General features: G+C 46.3%; 1 protein-coding gene across 1 annotated transcript; it reads left to right on the forward strand.

Annotated features, from left to right (window-relative positions):
- The first annotated feature begins 720 nt into the window (after nucleotides 1-720).
- NPM1 (nucleophosmin 1) lies at nucleotides 721-13,423 on the forward strand. Its single transcript, XM_042024581.1, has 11 exons — nucleotides 721-884; nucleotides 1,587-1,666; nucleotides 4,536-4,655; nucleotides 5,427-5,520; nucleotides 6,253-6,356; nucleotides 6,818-6,879; nucleotides 7,328-7,382; nucleotides 8,502-8,591; nucleotides 9,516-9,617; nucleotides 12,022-12,096; nucleotides 13,075-13,423. The coding sequence occupies exons 1-11, from the start codon at nucleotides 821-823 to the stop codon at nucleotides 13,111-13,113; spliced, it is 885 nt and encodes a 294-aa protein (XP_041880515.1). The 5' UTR covers nucleotides 721-820; the 3' UTR covers nucleotides 13,114-13,423.
- The last annotated feature ends 10,503 nt before the right edge of the window (nucleotides 13,424-23,926 follow it).

A 23,926-nucleotide genomic window follows, 5' to 3' on the forward strand; every position in this document is an offset into this window, starting at 1 on the left:
AGTCTTTCCAGGGCTGGTAGCTCTAACTATAAAATAACCCCGTGACTTTTAATTTTGTTGTGACCGATTTCCCCGTGTGCTAATTTACATCAAAAAGTGGTTTGCTCCCATCACACACCAGCTTAAAAGGGGGTTCCCAGCGTTGTTGTCCCCGTCCTTCAGAGCCAGTGGCACAGGGAGCAGTAGCTCGGGATGGGAGCTCATCCTAACAGGTAACGCACAGGAAAGGGGCTGCTTTCGTTCCTTTATTATTTTAGTCAAAGATGACAGAGTGAGGAGAGCACGTTCCACTGCAGCAGAGCTCTCCGGCCAGCGGAGCAGCTCTGGCCGCTGCGGCCGCAAGCCCCGTGCCAGGACCGGGGCTGTGGCCGCGCCCCCATCGCTGCGCCCCACGTGCTGCGCGGCCGTGCAGCGGAATGGCTGCGATCCCCCCATCGCTGCGCCCCACGTGTTGCGCGGCCGTGCAGCGGAGGACTGCGGTTCCCCGCGGCTCCGGCTCCGGCTGCGGCTCCGGCTCCGGGGCGGCTCCGGCGCGGTGGGACCGGCCCGGGAGGGTCCGGGGGGCGGCCCGGGAGCCCTCACACGGACCCGGCCCCGCGGCGCCCCCTGGCGGCCCGCCCGACCCCGCGCGCGACCACCCTCCGCACGCGCGAGTGCGCGCGTGCGCAGGAGCGGAACGGGGGGCCGAGGGGGCGTGTCCCGCGCGCGGCTCTCGCGAGAGCGCGAGGCTATATCAGCGAGTGGGCGGGCACGGGGCTTCCTTTAGTGCGTGTCCGCCCGCAGCGCAGCATCCGCCGGCCAGTTGCGCCCCAGCCCCGCGATGGAGGACAGCGCCATGGACATGGAGAGCATGGGCCCCCTGCGCCCGCAGACTTTCCTCTTCGGTAACGCTCGCCGCTCCCGCGGCAACGCTCTCCCGGGGCCCGCTGGCTCCGTCGCCCCCGCAGGCCCCGGGGCCGGGCGCCGTGCGGGCGCCGTGCGGGGCCGCGGCCTGTGCCGGCCGAGCGCCGCGCCTCCGCGAAGGGGAAGGGGGGGCTGTGTCGGGGCCGTTCCCGCGCCGCGGCCCTTCCCGCGCGCGCTCCCCACGTGGCGCGCGGCCCGCACGTGGCGGGGCCCGTCCCGCTTTGTCCCGCGCTTTGTTCCCGGTGTCTCCCGGCCGTTCCTAAGGACGCGGCGCGCTGGGAGCGCCCGCGGAGCACATGGCAGCGCCACCGGAGGCGGAGCACGTGGAGCGCCTCGCGGCCGCGCGCGCCTTTCCGCCCATGGCTCCGGGACAGGCCGGGCCGCCCGCCGCGGGCGTTGCGGAGCTGGCATCGCCCCGGGCACCGCGAGGGACGCTGGGCGGGGGTGGTCTTGAAGCTGCTGGGCTTGAACGGGCCGCGCGGGGAGCTGCGTGGTCGGCAGCAGGCCGCGCACTCGCCTGGGGTTTTCCTCACCCCACGTGTTCACTGCGTGCGTGCCCAGAGTGCCGCTAGTTCTCTGTGCAGGTACAAGGCCTGGGAGCACTAAGTTGCAAAATAAATGGTTAGCAAATACCTGCGTCTTTAATAAAAAAGCAGATGTATAATTGAATTGTCTTCTTACAGGCTGCGAGCTTAAAGCGGATAAGGAGTATCAGTTTAAAGTAGATGATGAAGAAAATGAACATCAGTTGTCTCTGAGAACGGCAAGTACTGTTTGGTTTTTAACTTTACATTTTTAATGTAGTGGTGTGCTATGATGCAAGAAGTGAGTTTTTTAACGCGTCGTTTATTTCTCCAGTCTTAATTCTTCTAGAGATAAATGTTTTGTGAATCTGTTCATAAGCATCTCTTATTGGCAGTGGAGTGTATACTGTAATTTCAGATCTTTTCTGTATTGAAGACGTTTCTCCATGGATTTTTCATTGTTGACAGCAAGCAGTGCAAGGCTGGAAAAGGTTAAGAATCAACTCACAGTAGGTTAATCAATACGTACTAAATAGAATTAAATGCCAACCCGTACATTCAGGCATCCCTAATGCAAATAGTGCAGATGCTACAGGAGCACAGGGGAAGGATGGACTTACAAGACTCATACATAGGCACACCTCTGTAGACTACTAGAAACTTTATTTTGAAAACCATTTCAGTGTGTTCCCAAACATAATTCCAGTTCTTGGTCTTCCCCAGAAGTGGATAATAAGTAAATCCAAATAAGAGGGCAAAAGGTGTATGTTTTGATTTTTGTCCTTGGTTTGCCCTCTCCAAGGATGTAACTGGCAAACCCCATCTTTCAGTCAGATAATTCATCTGACAGACTCCTGGAGAGTTCTTGTGTGTCCTTGGAGCTTTCTGGTGCCACACAAGTCAGACACACTATTTCAAGGCTTTTGTTCTGGGTAGCAGAACAATATGCCTCAGCTTCAAAGACAAGATATTAAAGAGTTACAGCATCTCTGCTGCTTATTGCTGTGTTTGTTTAGATACAAAGAGACACTTTGACACCTGGGAGCAAGAGAGTCTTTTAATTGTGGGTTAATTCCTACAGCAGAATTGCTTCCTGGAGGTCACTTGCATAATAATGATCCCTAAACACTTCATAGTGTTACTGAAAACACTTCTGTGTTAGTTACGTGACTCATGTGTTTTCCATCCTTGTGTATTATGAAAAGTGCAGCCTGGACCTGGCAATGAGTAATTTGTTCTTGATTACAATTTCTTTTGATGGAAGAATATAACAATAAAGTATGTATGGGGAAGTCCATATACCAAGTTCTTGTATCTGAATGCTTGCTATGCAAATAAAATTAGTGATACTTCGATTGTATGATTTTACCCAACATTCCTTTTCTATTTTTTTTATTTTTTTCAAAATTTCTTGTAGGATCTCTTCTGATGTTGTACACTGTGTGAAGGATGAAGCAGATCAATCCACAGTGCTACTTTGTTGTTAGGCTTTTGGGGGGGAAAAGTCTTTAATTAATAACCTCTTTTCATAGAACAAAAAGGGGTGATACACAGGAGAAATGGGGTTAAGATAACAAAGGACAAACTAGGAAATGTTTAAGAGACTAAAGAGTTAAAAGGTCTGGGATGTGGTTGCAAGCAGAAAATGCCTTGTTGAGCATAGGAAGAACTTACAGAAAGATAAGGTGTGAAGGTAGCAAATACCTGAGGACTGATCTGTGCTCTTGATAAAAGCCCAGGTGAGTAGAAGTGCCTGTTAACATACAAGTGTGGTGATGGACTTGGGCATGAGGTACAGCAAGATGGGGAGAAAAGGGGGTAAAAGTGAAAAGGGATGGGTGGATGAAGGAGGTAAAAGTGGTGTGAGTTTCTGAAAATGTCCTAGTAATAGCTAAGAACAGGAGTGGTCACTGCCTCATTACCTATTTATTCAGTGTGCATTCCTTCAGTGTAGAAATTTAAGCACATACATGGATGCTTGCCAAACACAGGAAATAAATGAAGAGTAAGTGCTGTAGTATTACTTGAACTGGAGCAAATGACAGGAGTAGTAGAGGGTGGAGGGCATGCTCTAAAGTTTTTGTCCCACTAGCTGAACAAGTCAGTGTTGTTGACCACACATTTAAAAGGCGAGATCAGAGCTGCAATTTCACCTCTTTAAATTGCTAATAAAAATCTGCCAGAAGTAGTGAATCCAATATTCTGTTTCCCAGCCTTCAGTCTGATACATCTAAGTCTGAACCATTATAGCCTCCTTAAAGCTCAGCTCTTGGAGAATGGAAACTTGAGTTGTATGCATCTGCCTGAAGTATTAACACCCATGTCTCCTGTGGGGGTTGGGAGGCTTTTGTTGCATGGGCTTTAGGAAAGGGAACACAGAGCCTTGTGCACTGCTGTTGGGAATAGCTGTAGTACAAGGGATTCTTGATTTTCACATCTTCTGCATGTAGTCCTGTCTGAGAGGCCAGAGGTTCAGTGAACTGGAATTTCAGGCCTGACCAATGGCTTTCACTCACTTGTCTCCTTGCAGCTATGAGTTTTGACTCTTCAGAAAGTGCCAGACTCTTACTCAGAGTAAGGAATCCAGGCAGTTGAGTTTAGAAATGCCTTGGGACAGCAGTTCTCAGTCCATGGTGAATTAAAGCAAAAGACATGGGCATAAATCACAGTGTTCAACTGAGCTGGTGTTAGACTTGACTCCTCAATGAATGTCAAGTAAGCAGAAGGTGCACAGTGTGATACAGGGAAGCGATTGGCTGATGGCAGGAAGGGGAAGGCTGTAGGCTGAGGTTCTGTGGAAGAGATGATGTGTATGTGCTTCTTGGACTAGCTGTAGGGCTGACTGAACTTGCCACTACCTTGTTTCAGTGCAGTGATCCACCAGCAAATGACCTGATTTCACTGTCATCAAAACATGCCTGGAGGTGTGCTTTGGAAGTTCCAGTGTTGCTGAGAAAGAGTACTGGCTTGGGCTAGAGTGTGGTTGAATCATTAGTAGTTAGAAATGCACATTTCAGCATTCATTGATGCAGAACAGTGAATGGGGTTTAGAAGACTTTAAAATATTGGGGAAGATGCTCAGACTGTGCCTTGTTCTTGACTTCACAGGTTACTTTAGGAGCTGGAGCCAAAGACGAATTACACGTTGTAGAAGCAGAAGCACTGGACTATGAAGGCAACCCTACTAAAGTAGTACTGGCATCTCTGAAAATGTCAGTGCAGCCTACAGTAAGTGCAGAAACTTGGGAAAATCGACTGTAATATTGGTGTCTAGTGAGAAAAAAGTTAAAAATGGCTTGGGTCAACTGAATTTTAGTGAGACTGAACAGTGTGTTCAGACAAGTGTCTGTTTTGGTGGTAGTAAATACAAACATCTCTTGTGCCTGGTAGAGTTACTTTAGTCATCTGGAGATAATTGACTTGTTCAAATTACACATTCTTTTAAAGTGATAGTAATTACACATTTCATCTGTATATATCTACAAGTATATCCAAGCAGATTCATCTTAAAGCTGTGTTGCTTTCTTTAAACCCGGGATGAGAGCAGTTTGTTTTTTGTGAAGGTCCGAAGCTCTTCAGGTGATTGCTCTTCTTTGTCACTCCAAGGGCACCCTGTTGTCATTTCTGCTATCTGGAATGTAGTTTGACTCAGTTGCTGATGATGTACAAATAGAACTACACAACTCCAGGGGCAGGTGGGACGGATAACGTTCAAATTGACAGTGCTGCCAAGTGGAGTAGAAACAAATGTGTATTGGTATGGCCTTGGAGTGCTTTAACGAGGATAAGCCATGAATGTAGTAAACCCCTGTTGGTGGCTTATTGACCCTGAGTTGACTCTGTAACACTCACAGAGTATTCTGTCAGTGGGAACGTGGAGTAACTGTGTTAGCCGTGGAGTCTCCAGCTGTTGGTGTTACTGTTTCCGCTTGGATGGAGTGTCTGTTGAGTACACTTCTCTTGGAATATTCGACTGAATAACGATGCTTTGTCCCACAGGTCTCATTAGGCGGCTTTGAGATCACACCGCCAGTGGTGTTGAGATTGAAATGTGGTTCAGGGCCTGTTTACGTCAGCGGTCAGCACCTCGTAGGTACGTATGGCTGCTCACTGCTCTGTCCGGGCACCTGGCAGCACCAGCAGGACTCCAGGGGATGCGGAGCTGGTGCCTCCAGAAGTGCTTTTGCTGATACTGACCCTCTGAATCATAAAATCACGTCACTGGTGGCATGGAGTGACTGTAGGGCAGAAGTTCAGAGGAGTGCTTGCATGCCTTTGCTTGCCACTTGTTTTGTATGGATAAAGGGGCATTTATCAACCTTGCAATTTGAGTTGTAATTCCTCCCCTTGAAAGTGGGTGTTGGTGTCCCACTGTTGGCTTTCTGCTTATTAGCTGAGTGTGAGGACACTACCCATGAAATAGTTTTGATTTTTAGCTAAACTAACCTAGGACTAGCCTTCTGCTTTGGAGAATCATCTTTGATCTTTCCCTCTACTAGTTTTTAAATGTCTCCTTAGGAATGGAGAAAATGTTATTTTTAACTTTCTGTGGTCTGTTGTGTGTGAGGAGTGTTCCAACCAGTTGTGTGTGGTGGTTGTTCACCCGTTTTGGGTTTCCCTGTGGTAGTACCTGCATGCAGTCAGCTGGAAAACTTCTTTTCAGTGGTTAGGTCACTAGTGGGAAGCTTCCCACTATCAGTTCAGCACTTCAGCAAGATCAAAGCTACTCAGTTGTGGGTGATGCTCTTTGTTTCCTACTAGCAGTCTTGCTTTACCTATTGTTTAATAAGGTGAGGTTTTTACACGTTGCCTTTGTTTTAATCAGCATTAGAAGAAGAACCAGAATCAGATGAGGAGGAAGATGATACAAAAATTGTTAATGCTTCAACAAAGAGACCAGCAAGTGGAGGAGGAGCTAAAACACCACAGGTATATGGACTTGCAGTCACTTTTTTCACAGCATTTTCTTCTAGTTTAGTATTAGTGCTGCCTCTAGGAGTAAGTTAGGTGGCTTGCTATAATAAGTAGAAGGGGATTATTCTGTACTAAATTACAGAAGTGTAACTAAGTACAGAAAGCTCTCAAAGTTTTGCTGGAGGATGAATATAATGGCTACTTCTGTGGAAATTCTGTCCCCTGCAGTAACTGCAGGTTCTGGTATAAACATCAGTGTGTACTGCAAGAGTTTAGATGCTGAAGGAAAGGTTTGTATGCTCAGAGCACATGCAGTAAACTTGTCAGTAGCTTTGGACTTGGCAGCTGTGACTTCCTGGGTTTAGCTAAATTGATGGAAGATAGTCTTGTAGTTACACCACAAATATTTTAGATGACAGTTGCTCTTTATTACCACAAAATGGTATCAACACTTAACAGACTTTTCTTTTTAAAAGAAAAAACCAAAACTAGCAGAGGATGATGAGGATGATGATGAAGATGAGGATGACGACGATGAGTATGTATTCTTGTTTTGATAATGTATTTTGAAATTTCAGAATATGAATTGTGTGACATAACTGGATCCTAAGTGAAAAAGCTGCTGTATCTTGGCTAGGGAAAAAGCATACTTGCCTTATTTATCTCTGCAGTGCTATCTAAATTAATGTTATTCAGATATGTCATACTGGGTTATAATGCTTGGCTTCCTGTTACTCATTAACTCCTAACAATAGTAGTGGAAGTCCCTAGGATACATCCCTTCAGTATTGAAGAGGAGGGAATGCATGTAACTGCTTTAAAAGTAGTGCTTGCCCTAGCACTTAGCTGTGTGTTAAGGTATAAGGTAAACTTGGAAAGATTGCTTGCTTCCTTCATGAATAAAACATGTTACTGGGAGGGAGGGGGAAGATCAATTCCTAATGTGAATCTTGAGTTATGGTGAGTGACTTCCTTTCTAATTGTAGTGATGAGGATGACTTAGAGGATGATGAGGAAGAAATTAAAGCACCAATAAAGAAAGTAAGTGGCTAATACTGTGATACAACAGTAATCTGGCAGGTAGTCCCTTAAATCCATGAGTTTTAGTACAGCTGTCTGGAATGTGTGAATGGGGGATGGATTGGTTTTTGCACTTAGCTCAGCCTGTGTAAAGAAATTGTAATAGGACATGAGAACACTTCAATGTGGGTGTGTGTCCATCCAGTCTGCGTTTTATTTCCTTGGCTGCAGAGGGGCGATGGGGTTTCTATCAGCACAGGCATGCAGCTCTCAGACTCCTGTGGGCCTGGATGGCTGTTGGGCAGCAAGCAAAATCCTGCTCCAAGCGCGCTGTGCTTTGCAGTTTCAGTCCTGCATGCTGTGGAAAGGGTTTTTTTAGCGACCTTAAATACAAAATGCTGTAAGTGGGTGAGCCTCTGGAGAGGGTTCACTGCAGTCGGGCAAGTGCTTGGATGTGCCATTCTGCCAGGCCTCGAGTGCCATCTGGTGGTGCAGTCAACGCACAGCAGGGCAGGGAGAAGGGAGGCATTTTCTTGTGTACCTTGGCTTGGGTTTTTGTGCTCATATCTACTGTTTGAAAACAAGTATTTAATGTTTTACTTCACCGTGTGCTGCTCTGTCCCTACTGAATTTCCATAGGTGATAGTGCACAATGGCCTGGTAAAGAAAGACAGTCTGAACTGCAGATTCTTGCTGTCTGATATAATCCAGGGTGACTGAACAAAATGGTCCCTTGATTTATATAGGAGTGTTAAGACTCCATATCTTAAATGTTTGTGTGGTGTCACGTCCCATGCGCATCCCAGACAATATTTCTGGATAAAATGGCAAATGAGGTAAGGGTTGTGTTACAGAAGAAAAGTAGCACTGAATGAGGTCATGGAACTGCAGTGCCACCAGGAATTCATCTTAAAGCAATATCTGCCCCCCAAGGACTGCATGTTAATATATAAGGAAAGGTGATCTATTTAAGGAAAATACAATGGGAGTCCCACACAGTTGTACGGTGTCATAACAGAACTTGTTCTTGGGTATGTTACTGCGCTGCACTGCCAGGTTTTCCTTTGGGTTCCTGTAATGTGCTATCTTGAGTTTACTTGCAGCTCATTTGACAGATTACCTTGTGTGCTTTCTTTTCAGCCTGTTCGTGAGGTTGCAGGAAAAAATATGCAGAAAGCAAAGCAAAATGGAAAAGACTCTAAGCCATCTACACCAGCATCTAAATCAAAAGTGAGTGAAAACAACTGAGAAAAACAAAGGTTTATTTTAGTGTGGAATTTTAGTGTTTCTTGCCTAATGGTAGCTTCAAACAGCATACTAACATTTAAGTGAAGTTTTTTAATCTTAATATAAAGCATGTTGAGGATACTGTTCACTGCTTCATGTTCTCTGTGAAACTCTTCAGTGATCAGTATATACCTATGACAGCCAAGATTTGAAATCAGATATACTGCCCTTTGGGAATATTGGTAAGTCTTTGGTTTGAAACACTAAATCTATTGTTTTTGTGCAGCACCTTGTACAAGAGGGTGACTGCCAAGTGTGTTTCCACCGGGGAACAGTTGGAGGCTGCTGCTGCTAAGGGGCTCTCATGGCACTGACCCACTTCAGGACTGACAGTTTTCTTGTTCAGTGCTGTGTAACCGTGTCCTGCTTCCTTGTGCAGCTTTTCCTTGCTGCATGTACTCAGACATGATGCCAGGAAGGTTCATTCAGAAATGAGCATGGGGTACATGGCAGGATAGCATCCAAAAAGCAGTGCAGGTGTGCCTTTTAAAGCATGACCTAATCTGGCTGCAGATGTGGAGTAAACTCTGAATCACTAAATATTCTGGCTATTTTTGGTTCATTTCTGTTGAGAGAAAGGCTGTGGAAGCACCTGCCCAGAAGCATAAGATACCAGCTATGCTAACCATAATAACTCCGGACTTAAAATTGTTCTTTTTCATGCTTCTGAGGAATGTGTGGGAAGCACAAATTTAGGTTTTGTGACTTTTTGAAAACTATATGGACTGTCAATGTGATAACTTGTTCTTCTGTTCCATATAAAATCTACAGTAGGTTCTAGTCTACTGTAACCTTGTTTTTACAAAATTTATCTTATATTCTGAGTAGCTTCATGTGCAAGTTACTAATGAAATGAATAATTTTCAGACTCCAGATTCCAAGAAGGATAAAACTCTAACTCCAAAAACACCAAAAGTCCCTCTGTCGTTAGAGGAGATAAAAGCAAAAATGCAAGCATCTGTAGATAAGGTGAGTTTTTGGAATTGGGGTTTCTCAGCCTTGTTTTTACAGTTCTGCAGATGAGAAGAATTGGATGTTTTAAGAAATTGTTACGATGTCGCTGATTGCTGTGCTGTTATCATCAGCATGTGTTGATGTTGAAACTTAGAGAAATGAAAACACATTTGGGGAAAAAAATGCCTCTGTACTCATGAGAAACAAACCCATTTTGTTTCCATATTCCTCCAGTAGTGCTGATTGGCAATTTGGTATTTCTTAAGTGAAGTGTCACCATAAAAAAAAAAAAAACCCACACCAAAACAAAACCAACAAAAAACAAACACAAAAAACGTTAGGTGATGTTTGTTCTAAAGATGACTTAACTAGTATTAGATATACATTTTAGGTTACTAAAGTCAAGTGCAGTGAGTTCCTCACACGCTTGGAATGCCTTGGTCTTGAAACAGTATCCTGGTGCTTGTAAGGCTCGGTAACTTCCAGAAGAGGGAGATAGGTGCTTGTGATAGGAGCTGATACTTTGCTAAGGACCTGAAAGCATTTGCTTTCTGGAGGGATGTGGGGTTGAGTCTCCCTTCAGTGGATGCTTCACCCTTTAAAGGTGTGAGGGCAGCCACTTGTTCTGGTTGTTACCAGCTATGACTAGCACTTGGTGATCACACTTGTGAGTAGTATTCTTAGCTGCTATTAAAGTTTAAAATAGAAAACTCAGTTCTGGGTTGGTTGGGTGTAGCAGGTGATTGTTTTCCTCCTTAGCCTGGGGTGGTAGTGCATGTGCAAGCAAGGGGTGTGTTCTGAGTACCCCTGTACTCGTAGCAGGTGGGAGCGAGGACCTGACTGCTTGTACTTGGCTGGCTCAGAAGTGCTGATAAGGGTGCTAGGAAAAATGGTTGGTTTGCTGATGGGTTTTTTTGGTTCAAAGTACCCTTTTTAACCCCATACAAGGTCAAACAAAGGTTGCCTAAAGAATTAGGATCATCTTCTGCTTAGATCATTAGTGTTTTGAGGCTACTTTGTTCCAGGAATGCAGAACAGGATGGGAAGTGTTTAAATACGGGGTGGATGCAGAGTGAGCAATGACAGGCTGTGATGAGGATGGAAATCCACAGCCCTGGACTATGAGCCTGACATGATGGATTGAACCATTCTAGTGGGTCACAATAACCCCTGGATGCTGCTGTGGTGTTATAAAATGACTCAGAGGAGCCATGATTAGTGATGTTTCTGCAGTGCAAGCACAAGTGGCTGAGCTGCTCACAGTAGACATGTCCCTGCAGAGGGAAGCATGCAGAGCAGATAACTGGTAAAAAGAGCTTTAAAATACATTATCTGGTGCTGAAGAGTTTTTGCTGGGAAATGCTGTCTAAGCACTGTAGCAGGGAGCTTAATTGAATGTTTTTTCAAGATGGCGCTGGAGCATCCCTTAGTAAGGGAAGGGGTGTTTGCATTCTGTATACACAGGACTCCAGCTGGCAGCCAGCAAGTTAACAGATTTTTAAAAATCACTGGATTTAGAGCAGAACTCTTGTATTCAGTAGGTGTCAGGAAGCTAATAGAAAAGTATGAGGTGAGACAGTGGCCAAATCCAAGCTTTCTGGTTGCAGTATTGCAGTTTGAAATATTCCTCATGTTGCTGTTTCCTTTGAACAGAAATTGCTGCCTTGTGCAATGTGTTGAGTAGCAGCTCATTGTGCTGTCCTCGTTGGCATGGGATATTTCAACTGATACACCTGAAAATTTGGAAAGTATTTCTCTTGGGACATGTGGAAGGAAATCAGTGTCTCCTAAAATAGCATGCTGTAGTATCTTCCCTGGAGATACTGGGAGCCATGATGGTAAACCTGTATCTATGAACTGTTACCTGAATCTGCCTTGCACACTGAGCATGTGCAAAGACAATTCCAGGCATTACAAGGAACTGTTTCTAGAACAGTTCTTTAAATAAATAGAAGTGGTGTACTAATGAGTAGTGTGTTAGTGAGTTTTAAAGGATAGGTGGGAGGTCAGTTCTTGTTTTGCTTTAGAGAGCTGAAGTTGAAAACCTACCTTTGAAGGGTAATCTCAGGTTGCATGCTGTAGTAAGAGTCCATTAATACAGAATTAGTTCTAGTTTATCTGTATAGCATGGGCTATTGGCTACAGACAAAGTTATTTAAGTGGTGAGTGTTTGCTGTTGTGCTCTTCAACATCAGCAAAGAGTCTTGGACAGCAATTCAGTGTGTAGCCACTCCTGTGAGAAATATCTGGGTATAGTAGAGAAGCAAACTTTCTAAAATGGTTTAAAGCAGATTAGTGTGGGAAGTTGCAAAGTGAGTTCAAATTCCACATGTGTTGCAAAGGGGTTCAGCATCATAGGTTATTTACTGGAAATGTTAAATGATCTGCAGACCCTAAAGCTTGCTTTTTTTCCATATAGGGTACTACCCTTCCAAAGCTGGAGCCCAAATTTGCCAACTACGTTAAGAATTGCTTCAGGACGGAGGACCAGAAGGTAACAGAATTCATCAGAGCTTGATAAAGTCCAAAAGCTTTTATAACCTGACTTAGGGATTCTTTTCTACTTAGTCTTTATAAGCTTTGGACTGTTTCAAAGGGTTGCAAACCACAAACAATACTTCAGATTAAATAAATGGGAATGGTTTTAAGGGTTTAGTTGGCTAAGATGGGAAAGCTAATATTTTATTACATTTTTCCAGCTTTTATATGGTTGGTAAGTCATCTCTTGCTTACTAAACCCACAGAATTTTCCTTTTGGCACCGTATTGGCTAAGGAAATGAGCTGTGGTTTTCCTTGCTGCTGAATTTGGCCACCTAGGCCAGTCTGCTGTTCAGCCCTTTGTTGGGGAGGGTGTCTGGGAGGGGGAGCTGTTTTGTGATGGAGATGATGGCATTCTTGCTACATTCTCTCCCAAAATCAACTGAGCTCTCGAAAGAGCGCAAGCCAAAAGGTGGTATCAGGAAGCAAGTTTCTGAACTAGTTATTGCTTAACACAGACTAGGCTGAAAATGTGTCTTAGATTTCCCTATCAAAATTCCTTTAAGTTAATTTTTTTCCAGTGACAGAATTCCTTGTGCTTTCCTGCTTCCCTCAGAGTAGACTTGTCTGATGGACAAATTGATACGTTCTTAAAGGAATGTTGAAAAGCAGTCAGCCTCAGCCACTGGAGCTGCTGTGACATTAGCCAGGGTAGGCAGAGTTCAGCCAATATTTGCCTAGCTGGTCCACACCCATCCTCTCGCTCACCTTCACTGAGTTCTTACTGTTGTGACCTGCTGTGAGTAACAGTCTTCTAGCAGAAGGACCCAATGTCATGCTTTCAACTTGATTTTCTCTGAAAGGAATGCATTTTTTGTTATAATTTAATGTCCATTTTTATGGAGAAAGTGGAGATAGTAAACTCTATAAAATAATTTCAAAAATCATTTGAAAAATTGATTTCAATATCTAACTTTTTGTGTACACTTCCAGGTCATTCAAGCTCTCTGGCAGTGGAGACAGACTCTGTAAGAAAAGAAAACAATTTTAACAGTTCATTAAAATCTGCAGTCTTATTTCTGTAACCATTATTTGGCTGTTCTTTTTACAAATGCTGAAAGAGCTTTCCCTCCTGTGTCTGATAAATGTCATCCAGATTACCTTGCCAAGAATGTGTTGTCCAAAATGCCTGTTTAGTTTTTAAAGACAGGACTCCACCCTCAGCTTCATTTTAAGTATGTATGGAATGTTTTGATAAGGCATGGTGGTGGTCAGACAAATGGAAATGGTGGGGAGACTAAATGTATGTGGAAAAAATAAAATTTAGTATTTTAATAAAGTACTCTTGTTTCTTTTTTTATGGATCGGGGGAGTCTGCATACTGAACCCAGAGATAATGGGGCTTTAAAGTTCTCTGAGGAGCTGCCTCTGAGTATTGTAGCTGCTTTACCAAGTACACATAAGCTATCCTCGTGCGTTGTCAACTTTAAAAACAACTCAGTTCCATGAGCTTTGGAGCCACTGAGCAGATGATTGGTGAGAAGACTTAAGTGGCAAGCGGGGCTTTATTCTTGTCTGAAAGTGACCACTAATTATAAAATTGCCTAAAACAGCCCTTCCTGCATCTCAGTTTCTGACCTGCTTCATTGTGCTTTGGTTTATGGTTTCTCTTTAACCTGAGTTTATAGGGCCTGGGACTCCGCTTGTAAAATGCAGTACTTTTGATTTGGGGTTGGCTGGCTGTGCTGTTCCTCTGAGGAGCTGCAGAGTCTGAGGTTGCCTCACATAATGACTCCTGTGAGGGTTTTGTGGAGAAAAGAATTAGCTTGAATGCGGTAGGGTGTGCCTAGAGAGCTCTCTGAGCAACATCAGAGCCTGTGGATAAGTTCCTGGGAATGCTGAGACTAATCTCCAGCAAATCCAAGATCTTAGGTGGGCAGGTGGTCCTCTCGGGTCCTCTGCTCTTGGTTATGGCCTATGTGTGATGCTAAGAGGCAGAGGTAAAATTCTGGGCCATTGTCACTTGAAGTAAAAACCTCAAAAGGGTGTAGGGGCGTTCACATGAAGGAAAGCAGGGGCGCTGGGCCTTGAGGATGAGACTCCTCAAGGCTCCTGTTTAAATGTGTCACTTCCAATGCTTGACTGTTCCATCTTGTGTACATTAACTGCAGTGAAGGGATGGAGACTGGAAGAGTACTAAGAAAACACTTAAACAGTTGTGTGGTAACTATTAAACTTGGCTTTAATCCTCACTGTGCTTGAGAATTAACACAACTGACCTGTGCTCCTCACAGCAGCACACCTCTGAGTGAGAGTAAAGCAGGCCTTAGCAGGTTGAGGTTTTCCCCACTTGAAGGACTTGCACACTTGGGTCCTGCAGTGGTTGGCTTTGCAGGATGTGTAAGCACATACTGGGTTGTGCTGTTTGAGCATGGGGTCTCTTTTCCTGGGTGTTCTTTACAAGTTATGTAGGTAAGATGTACAATTTGGTTTGTAAAATTGCCACTGGAAATACTTTTTTAAAGTGCTGCTCTAAAACCCTTAGGTCCTATAGTTGAGATGCTGGGTGCAGTGAAAAGCGATGCAAGTCTCCAGAGGCAAATAGTTCTTTCTGGGAAGACAAAGCCAAGTGAAGTGCATGATAGAGAAGCAAAAACGGTGCAAGTCTTGTGTCAAAGATTCGTTTAAGCTTGAGTATAATTGCAGCATGTGAAATGGAAAAGTATAAGGGTTTGAAATGCCTGTTTTGGTGGGGTTATGTCAATAGATGTCGTCATATGCACAAGTGAGAGCAGATTTCCCTGGTGAAATAGAGTTAATGGCACAGACAGGCTTATTTAAGCAAAATTGCCCTCAATTTTGGCTGAAAGAAGTGAAAATTGTACAGTAATTTCAGCAAGAGACTTTCTAGCCAATAAAATATTCTGATTATTAAAGTTTTAAGAAAAGCCAGCGTGTTGTCTGTCTGTAGGTGACTGAGCAAAGCAAGTCTGGGGTGCAGCCGCACTGCACAAGCATTGCAGGGGGGCATGGAGCCTGCACGGGCAGCTCTAAAGGAAATCATTGCTGCGCTGGTGCTCAGTGTAATGTAGGTCAAGTTCAGGCTGCTGTTGAACATCATGAGGCATCTTTGAGGCACCCTCATGCCATAAAAATAGCTTCACTTGGCCCTAGTTAGCTCACCCACTGTTTCCTGCCAGTTTTTGGAGTCATGAGGGGTGGTCAGTGGCTGCCCACTGCCCCACTCCAGGCGGTGGGGCCATGTGCCTTCCTCTGCTGTTGTGCTGGTCACGTCTCCAAACTCTGGCTCCTTTTGGGACTGGCCATCTGATGACTCTGGATGCAGCTGTATCCTCTTGGATATTCACATGCAGCTGCCAGTTCTTTTCCTTTGAACAGAGCCTCAAAGGTTGATGTAAAAAAAAGCTCAGATGTGGAAATACCTGTTGAAGAGACAAATACCAGATGTGGGTTGTTGAAGTACTGCTCTTGACTTTCTGCAGAGTTGAAACATGTTCTTGCCACGGTAATGATGGCAACAAAGCTGTAGTGTTTTGATAGCTGCGTCCAGGGTTCTAAGCCTCTGTGAGATCCTGGTCCTCGAGGAGGGCTGATTTGGGAGCATGGAGCTCCACAGCCAAATGCATTGGTGTTTTCTCATGCCACGATGGGAAAACAACTTCCCTTTAGAGGATGGTGAAACGCCTCTCCAGGTAGCGGTGCCTTCACCTCTCCTTTGTACGTGAATTTCCCCTGCTGCTGCTGCCTTTCCTGTTGCAGAACCTGTCTGTTCTTGGCTTTTTTCATGTTTCATTTCCTTCTGCAAGTGTTTCATTCCGTACAGTGAACAGGTAGTTGGTGTCCCCCTGCATGGGACAAAGGGAAGGCCACCCAGCTGAGTGGGTGTGTGCAACCATGCAGGGTTGGCTGCAGATAGAGCTGCTTCATATGGATCTACTTTGTCTCAACGTCTCTGGTGTCTCTTGGCATCTCATTGCAGAAGAAGTGATAACAGAAGGATCCCATCCTGTCAGGAGCTCACAGTCTGCCTTATTCCTGGGGCTGTTCAGAAGTGCTTGTGGCCACCTTAGGTCTGTCCTGGGGTTCTGTTTGCCCCTGTGATCCAGCAAACCTGCCAAAGTGGCATTTCAGAGTCCAGGGGCTGTGATGAGTGCGAGGCTCTGATTTTGTCTGTGCTCAGCAATTGTTGCAGCCTTTGGAGAGAAGCAACTCGAGCATGGCTGGCAGGAGGGTGGGAGTGTGTGTGGGCTGAGGTAATGGAAAACAGGGCCAGGATGGGTGGCGGTTCTGGGCTTCTTGCCACCCAGACGGTCCCTCAGGGGCTAAGTTCATGCTCCTACCCAGATACCCCAAGCTATGTCCTGTCTCTTTTGCGTGTGTCATTACTGACTAGCAGCCAAACTCCCTCAGCTTTTCCTTCCCTCTCTGTGGAACCAGCACCTAGATCCTTACTGCCCTCGCTGTTTTCTCAAAAGGGCATTTAAGACTGGATCCTACTTAGAAATGTCATAGAAAAAGCTGCAAAAGAATGGGGTGGTTTGGAGCTCAGCGTTGGATGAAGCGCAGGGCCTTTATTCCCTGCCCTTGGCTAGTGGGCAGTAGGTTCTGGCAAGCAGCAGCAAGTGCAATCGGTTGTGTTGAGTGAGGTTTGGAGGTTTTGTGATCTGGTATTTATTAAGGGTTGCTTTGTCTGAGCCTGGTTCTCAGTCTGAACAAGGAGAGCTGAGTGCGCATGATGGGATGCAGGAGAAGCGATACTGGAGTTGCAGGTGTGCCTGAAGGGGCCTGACCTGTCCTCCCGTTTGCAGGTAGCCCTGGGAACACCCTGCTGGCTACTCGCTGGTTTGCCTACATAGACACTTCTGGGAACAGTTCTGTGTTGTGTTGGGTCAGCTCTTCAGTGGCTGGCCTTTGGGCTGTCTTGCGTAAATGGGTTTTAAGCAGTGCCTAATTAGGCACCAAGTAAATCAATCAAATATATCAAATGTTAATTGTGTGCCCTGGGGGCCACATGTATGGCCTGTGCCCAGTTGTATGAAGATGACTTTTGCTCTTCTTGTTACTTTCTTCAAAAACTTTCTTCTCTCCTTCCATCACTTCTGTCACCTCTCCCTGACCAAGCCATAAGAGCCTTTATGGGAAAAGGATGCTGGGAGAAAACAAGCAAGAAAAGGCAACGAATAAAAGAAGGGGGAGAAAGGTGGCCGAGGGTCAAAAATGAGAATGGGAAAAGTTACGACCCTGGGAGGGAATGGTCAGCAGGGCACCTCTGACAGTGCCGACCCACACTGGGCTGGCTGTGCCAGAGCCGTGTGCTGCTGCCCAGAGGCTTGTCCAGCACAAGGGCATGGCCATCACCCCACTTGGACTGCAAATGGCAAAAGGAGGGAACAGAACTAGGCCACCCAGAGTGGATGCACCTGATTCACCTCAAGTGATTCGTTTATGCTGGTACTAGGAACAGTCTTTGTTTCAATTGAAGGCCAATTTGTTTGAAGGGTCCTGCAGTCTTACTCAATTAGTTGCTGGGGCCTGAAGCCTGCTAAGCCCCATCCAGTTCTGTTGACTTACTGTATTTAAGAGAAAACAGTTTCTCTTGCCTGTTTTCAAATTAAGGCTTAGGTTTTCCATTGGTTTTGGTTTTTTTTAATGAGTAATAATTGCAGGGAGAGTTGAAGGTGTATTGTAGCTGTTGAGGTACTTGGCATTTCACCGCTGCAGCCACCTTTATCTGTGCCTGTCCATGAAACTTTTCCCACTGCTCCTTACATTTGTCCCAAAGCTTGTAATTGTGCTGCTTTCCCAAGAATGTCCTTGATGAAAGGCTTCTAGCAGCCCTTACTGTGCTGTTGTGAGGCAGTGAGTGTTATCTCGGCACTTCTGCGAGTGGTGCTCTTCCCTGTGTGTAAATGTGTGTGAGGACACCAACAACAGTGCACAACCACAGCTAATGAGTCAAGCTTTCAATTTAATAATAAGGCTGCCTTTGGTGTTCAGGACATTCTTCCCTGTTCCTTAAATCTTTTCCCCATACTTTCAAGCCTTTCCTTCCAATTTTCTACGTGGAAAAGAGATTTTAACTAAATAACTATAGCTAAGGGCAATAACATGTCATGGGACCACTATAGTGCAGGGCACCCAGCCAGTCCTTGTGATCTCCAGAGAGCACAGAAGGACAGGGAGACTGGGGGATCCTGGCTTCATTTTTAGGGTCTCGAATTAGGAGAGATGCTTCTACTTGTTCCCTCCAGCTTCATGGTTCTAAATAGTCCTTTCCAACTTATTCTCAGTTCTACATCTTGCCACAACCTTCTCCTTGTTTAGTCCTTCACTGCTCTTCAGACTTCTCAGTTTTCTGATCCTTATCAGTTCCTCCTTCAGTCTTCCCCACCCACTGCCATTGGAGCAGAATGGCCTTTCCCTGGTCTCTAGGAAAAGCTTGGACACCATTGCAAACCTGGTGCTTCATGAATCTGTCCCCTTTCTGGGTTGCTTGGCAAAGTGTCCCTGAGAGCCCAGCTGTGGCTGGTGCCCTCAGTTTGGTGGTGCTGGAGAATGCTGATAAAAGCCCTGCTGCTGTACCTCTGAGTGGATGGAGCTCTGCTTGTAGGAGATGCTTGTGCATGCCCCAGGAGAATGGGACTTCCAGAGATGTCTCTTTACTGATCTGTGTCATTGATATTCCAGAAAAATTCCATGTTCCAATGTATTTTTGTGTAAATCCATCCATATTATATTTTTTGTATACTTGCTCTGATGCAAAGTGTGGCTACAGTTCCTCTTCAGAAGGATTAGTAGCAACATGGGTTTTCCAGAATTGTTTTCAGAAACTGTCCTGTCTCAGAGCCCATCCCGAGTTCCTCCAAGGTCACCCATTCACTTGTGCCATCACTGAAGACGGTGACAAAGGGCATTGAGAGATCTTTGATGTCACCGGTCAGTGCCTGCATCAACCCTGAACTGCCCCTGCAGTGGCATGTGCCAGCTGTGGGGACAGGGGTGGTCGTGCACCTTGTGTGAGGTCCTGCCCTGAGACAGCAGCTGGGGCAGAGGGCAAGAGCCCAGTGTGGCGGTGTGGGAAGGGATTGGTCATCCCACAGACAGGGCTTGAGATGGTGACTTGCTGGAGACAGCTTAATTCAGGAGACTTCAGTCAAAGAGGTTTATGTTTAAGAGCTGTTGAGCTGAAAAGCTCCAAGTTAAGGAAATATTAAGTTTTGAAGCTTAACAGCTTGTGATTTTTTTAATTTTTTTTTTTTTTAGGGAAAAATGAAACCATAGAGGAATATAAATCCAAGGAGCCAAGCCCTAGGATTTAATGCAGTGCAAAGGCTGAAAAGTGGAATTTCCCACTGGTTTGTGTAGGGTTGTCTGCAGAGGTTGGCTTGTTCTTGCCTCCCTTCAGAAGCATTCTAGCAGCTGCCACATGCTGTCAGAGGGGAGCTGCTCCTCTGCTCCTGGGCACTGGCATCAAGGAAAGCCCATGTGTGTCCACTCTGTGCCAGACACTGGAGCAGGGGCGGCCGGGCTGGGGGACACAGGGTGGGGACAGGCTCTGGCTGAGGGGCCCTGGGCACTGAGGGGGGATGGATACCCAGGAGAACAGGGTGTTGAACTAACCCATGGGTCTGTCCTTTAGCTTGAGATGTCCGTCATTGTCAGTGATTTCATTTGCCTCATTGCTTTGCTGATAATGCACTGGGATTTGTTCATGAGTATGCTGGAGCTTTCAGAGGAATCTGAGATGTCCGTCCCCAAATCTCTTTGAAATCCAAGGGGTGTTCCAATGGAGAAAAACCTTTGTAAACTCTGAAACCTTGCCTGCTGAATAATGCCTGCCTCTCTTGGGTTTCTTTTCTCTTACAAAGCAATGCTTCACATCAGAGTAAGGGCTGTAGCATGCTGGGTTCTCCCTTTGCAGGGGCCCACGAGACATCCCTGGGGCCAAGAGCTGGAAGGGATGCTGCAGTTGCCTCTGTTCCCAAGAAGTCCAGGGAAGGCTGTTGGCTGCAGAAGCTCCTGGGAGCATCCCTGCTCTCTCTGGAGTTGGGATGGCCTGTCTGCAGCACTAGGCTGGTTGCTGGTGGCTTTTAGGATTTCCTGGCCACTTCTCCCAGGACTCAGTTCTCTGGCCTTCCCCGGCTCCCTCCCTTTCAGTCCACAGAATGCTGTCCTGGTTTGTTGTTGCTCCTGTTAATGCTACAGAACAAAAGCTGCCATGCTCAATATCCTATTCTTTGTATTTCTTTTATTATTCCATTTTCTGTTATTTTATGTTGTTTTTTATTTGGCATGCATTAAGTGCCCTTCCAGCCTGTGTTCTTCAAGGCAGGAGCTCCCGCTGGCCAAAGGAAGCCTGCATTGGTCACAGCAGGGAAAACTCTGGCTGAGCTGGGCTGATACATCTGTGTGAGCTCTCTCTCTCACCACGGAGGTGCTCCAGATCATTCCTTAGCAATATTCTCTGCTTAACTCTGAATGGTGGCTGCGTTGCCTTTATCCAGCCTCCAGATGGGATAAACTTCGCCTCTTTCCAGCAGGGCTTCCCAGCACCTGTGAAATAGCAAACGTGTCTCGCTGAACCGATGGGGTCATGGCACACCTGCCCCTCTGCAGTGCCAGTCTTCAGGCCTCTGGACTGTGGCCCCAGCCCAGCCAGGTGCTGGGTCACCTCAGGGGATTGGTGCCTGTATTTATTTGCAGGATCAGTGCTGCTGATCCCTGGTGCCATTCCCACTGGCTGGCATGACATGGTGCAGTTTGTGTTTCAGCGTGGATTTGTGGGACTTACAAAGCACAGCTCAGTGGTCACAAGCTCAAAACTCTGAGCAAAGGGCATCCAGCAGCAAAAGCACTGGTTTGGGTTCTTTTTTTTTAGCATAATGAATGCTCTGTGCTTTGTGCTTCCAGTGCTTTGTGATGGCTGAATCCAAGTCCTGACTCTTCTTCACCAAGTTCCTTCTGCAAGACTGTGCCTGAATGTGGTGGAGCTGAGGCTGAAGTCCTGTGCTCCTGGACAGTTCAGGGTTATTTTGAGGTGGTTCTTTTGTCGAATGGCAGTAACTGCAAAGCATCCCCTCCGTCCCTGTCTGTCCAGACTATGTGGCAGAAGCCTTTCTTGCCTTGGGATGAAGTTGTCTTTTTGTGTGTAAACTGGATAAAGACAGAATGGGCACCCCAGGCAGTCTAAAAGTTGCCTTTCCTTTTACCAAGGCTTTCAAATTCAGAAATCCTCTTAAATCTGATTTTCTGTAAACAAAAATTTGCTTATTGGAAAAACCCAAGGCTGGAGATGCAGATGACAGGAGCAAACAGCACACGGATTTTCTCACTGGCAGCCGGGCTGGGATGCAGAGCTGAACTTGGTCTTTGTAAAACATCAGCCCAGGTTTTTTCATTTTAATTTAAATCTTGGTGTGCCAGATGCAGCGGGGCCAGATCCTGGCCGTTCCTGCTGGCTTCTCTTTCACATTCCAAAGGGGTGTCCGGGGTGGGAAGGCTTCCCACTCAAGCATGCTCTTCAGTCCTCGGCCCCATTGAATGGGCTCCATGCTCTGTGAAATGCCCGCTCCTCGTGGGATATGGACCAGTGGAGCAGGGCGAGGGAAGCTCATTTCACTGGGGGCACCTCCACTGCCCTGCAGGTGAAAGGTCAGGCTGCTCAGACTTTGATTTGAGCTGCTGAAGGCCGGTCACTAATCCAATAAGCCACCTTATAATAAGACTCAGCCTTAATTCAGGCACTTGCAAGGGTGAGTGGAAGGCAGTAACCCCAGGAGCTCCCAGGGCGTCCTGCAGTGCACGGTCCTACCTGGCCTGTGTCTTGCTTAATAAAGTGTTGAGAACATGGAGCTCTCAAGAGCGTGCTGTGCCAGCCTTCACACCCTGAGTGTGCTGTAAGAAAAATAAACTGCTTTAAAGGTTTTACAGTGGGCATCGGCTGCTCTGGCTGGACTTGTGCTGGGAATCTGATCACACAGGAGCCTTCAGCAGTGGAGCAACAGATCTGGGTGTAGAGCTTTTAGCATTAGATATATATATATACACACACTCATATTCATAACAGCATACAGCCAAACGATATTTCTATTTTTTCAGAGATGCATATGAGCTGCCTCATCTCTGTTCTGTGCCCCATCAGTGTTGTTCAAGGCTGGTAGTCTGAGATTCACCCAATATTGGTATATTAAAGATTAAGGGGTTTTGCCAGACTACTGAGGCACAAAAGATGGATCTAGTTTAAATAAGGAACTCATGTGTGGTTGCAAACGAAATAATTGAAAAAAGAAACTCCCCATGTGCCCTCTTTAAAGCAACCCCTGGTGTTGCCCTGGTAGTTTGTGCTGTTTGAGGTGTCCAGGTCCTTGAGCCCTGTGTGGATCCAAGTCCTCTGGCTGCAGTTGGGTCATGGCTGTGGGAGGCAGCTGCGCTGCCAGTACCTAGCTCCTCAGCACGGTCTGGGCCAGCGTCACCTGTGATGAGTTTCTCCATGCATAGCTCACAGCTCTGTTGTAGCTGCTGTAATTTTACCTGCTGTTGGGGCAACTAAATTGATAAATGTTAGCAGCAGCTTCACAAATTCCTTTTCTAGCTGTTCTGCTTTCACCCAGGTGCAGCAGCCCTGGGCCAGCTTGGGTGTTGGGCAGAGCCATCAGTCGCGTCTAAGGAGCCTTTCTTGGAGGCAGGTGATGGGGCTGCCACGATGAAAAGCCTGAGGAGCAATCAAAGCTCACACCCACAGGTGACTGTGAGGGTTTTGAAGGAGTTACTGCCTCTGGCTTTGCAGAACTCCTGTGTGCACTGGGCAGCAGGTGCTGGACTTAGCGAGGTGAGCGGCTGGTGCATGTGGAAACGCTGGGTGTGACCCTCTGCTGTGGGTGCCTTTCCTGTGGGACTGAGCAGCACCTACTAGCATACGATGGCACAGGCTGGGCTTCTCCCACACAAATTGCTTCCAAAAAATGAGGTATTGGTGATGATTCCCTAATCATCATGGAATCATATATGGAATATTTTCACATCTAAGCTAAATACTGTCATCTTGTGAGTCCCCAAATTCTGTACCGTTCCAGTGTAGGCATCTCGGTGAGCTCAACTTGTAGGGCTCAGGCTGGTGGCTCTGATGTTCTTGGCCTTGTGTGAAAACAGCTTTCAGCTGTGGCAAGGTGCTCTGGGACTTCTGGGACGGGGATGCATGGGGCCTCTGATGTTGGTGACATCAGCAACTGTCGGCAGTTTGGGTTGTTTTTATTTTTTTTTACTTGCAGATCCATAAGACCAGAAGTGTGAAGTCTGTTAGATACATCACAGGCATGTGTTAGTGCTGGAGGTTTTATAAGGACTTGCTTTGATCACTGTTTTAAAACTTAATGTCTTCTGTGCCTCTTGGGCCTGAAACTGTGGGCTGAAAAACCCTGTGACTTGATGCCTGAAGGGTCCCCAGTGATGAGCTCCAGGGACTAAAGATGCTGCTTGATTTGTGGCCGAGAGTGCTGGGGGAGCAAGCACCTGGGTCCCTGCAGAAGTGGGAGCAGCTGGGCCCGACACGCTGCACTGATGCACGCTGTTATTCGAGTGGAGAATTCGGAAAGCTCAGAGTTCTGAGCCATGGTTATGTTCTCACTTAATAAGGTGTTAACTGACGTTGGGTGCTCTTTGGAGAGTTTGGCTATGCGTGGAGGTTAACGGTTCCTGGCATCTTGTCTGCTACAAACGAGCTTTCAGACAAGAGGAAAGAGTTACCACACGCTATCAGCGTGTGAAATTTTTTTCTTAACCTAAAACAAACCCCAAAAGAAACCAAAAAACTCCCCAGACCTGAGGC

The sequence above is a fragment of the Corvus kubaryi genome, unplaced genomic scaffold (assembly GCF_017639235.1).
Source record: "Corvus kubaryi isolate FWS band 111438036 unplaced genomic scaffold, C.kubaryi_AGA036_p1.0 128, whole genome shotgun sequence".
Taxonomy (NCBI): Eukaryota; Metazoa; Chordata; class Aves; order Passeriformes; family Corvidae; genus Corvus; species Corvus kubaryi.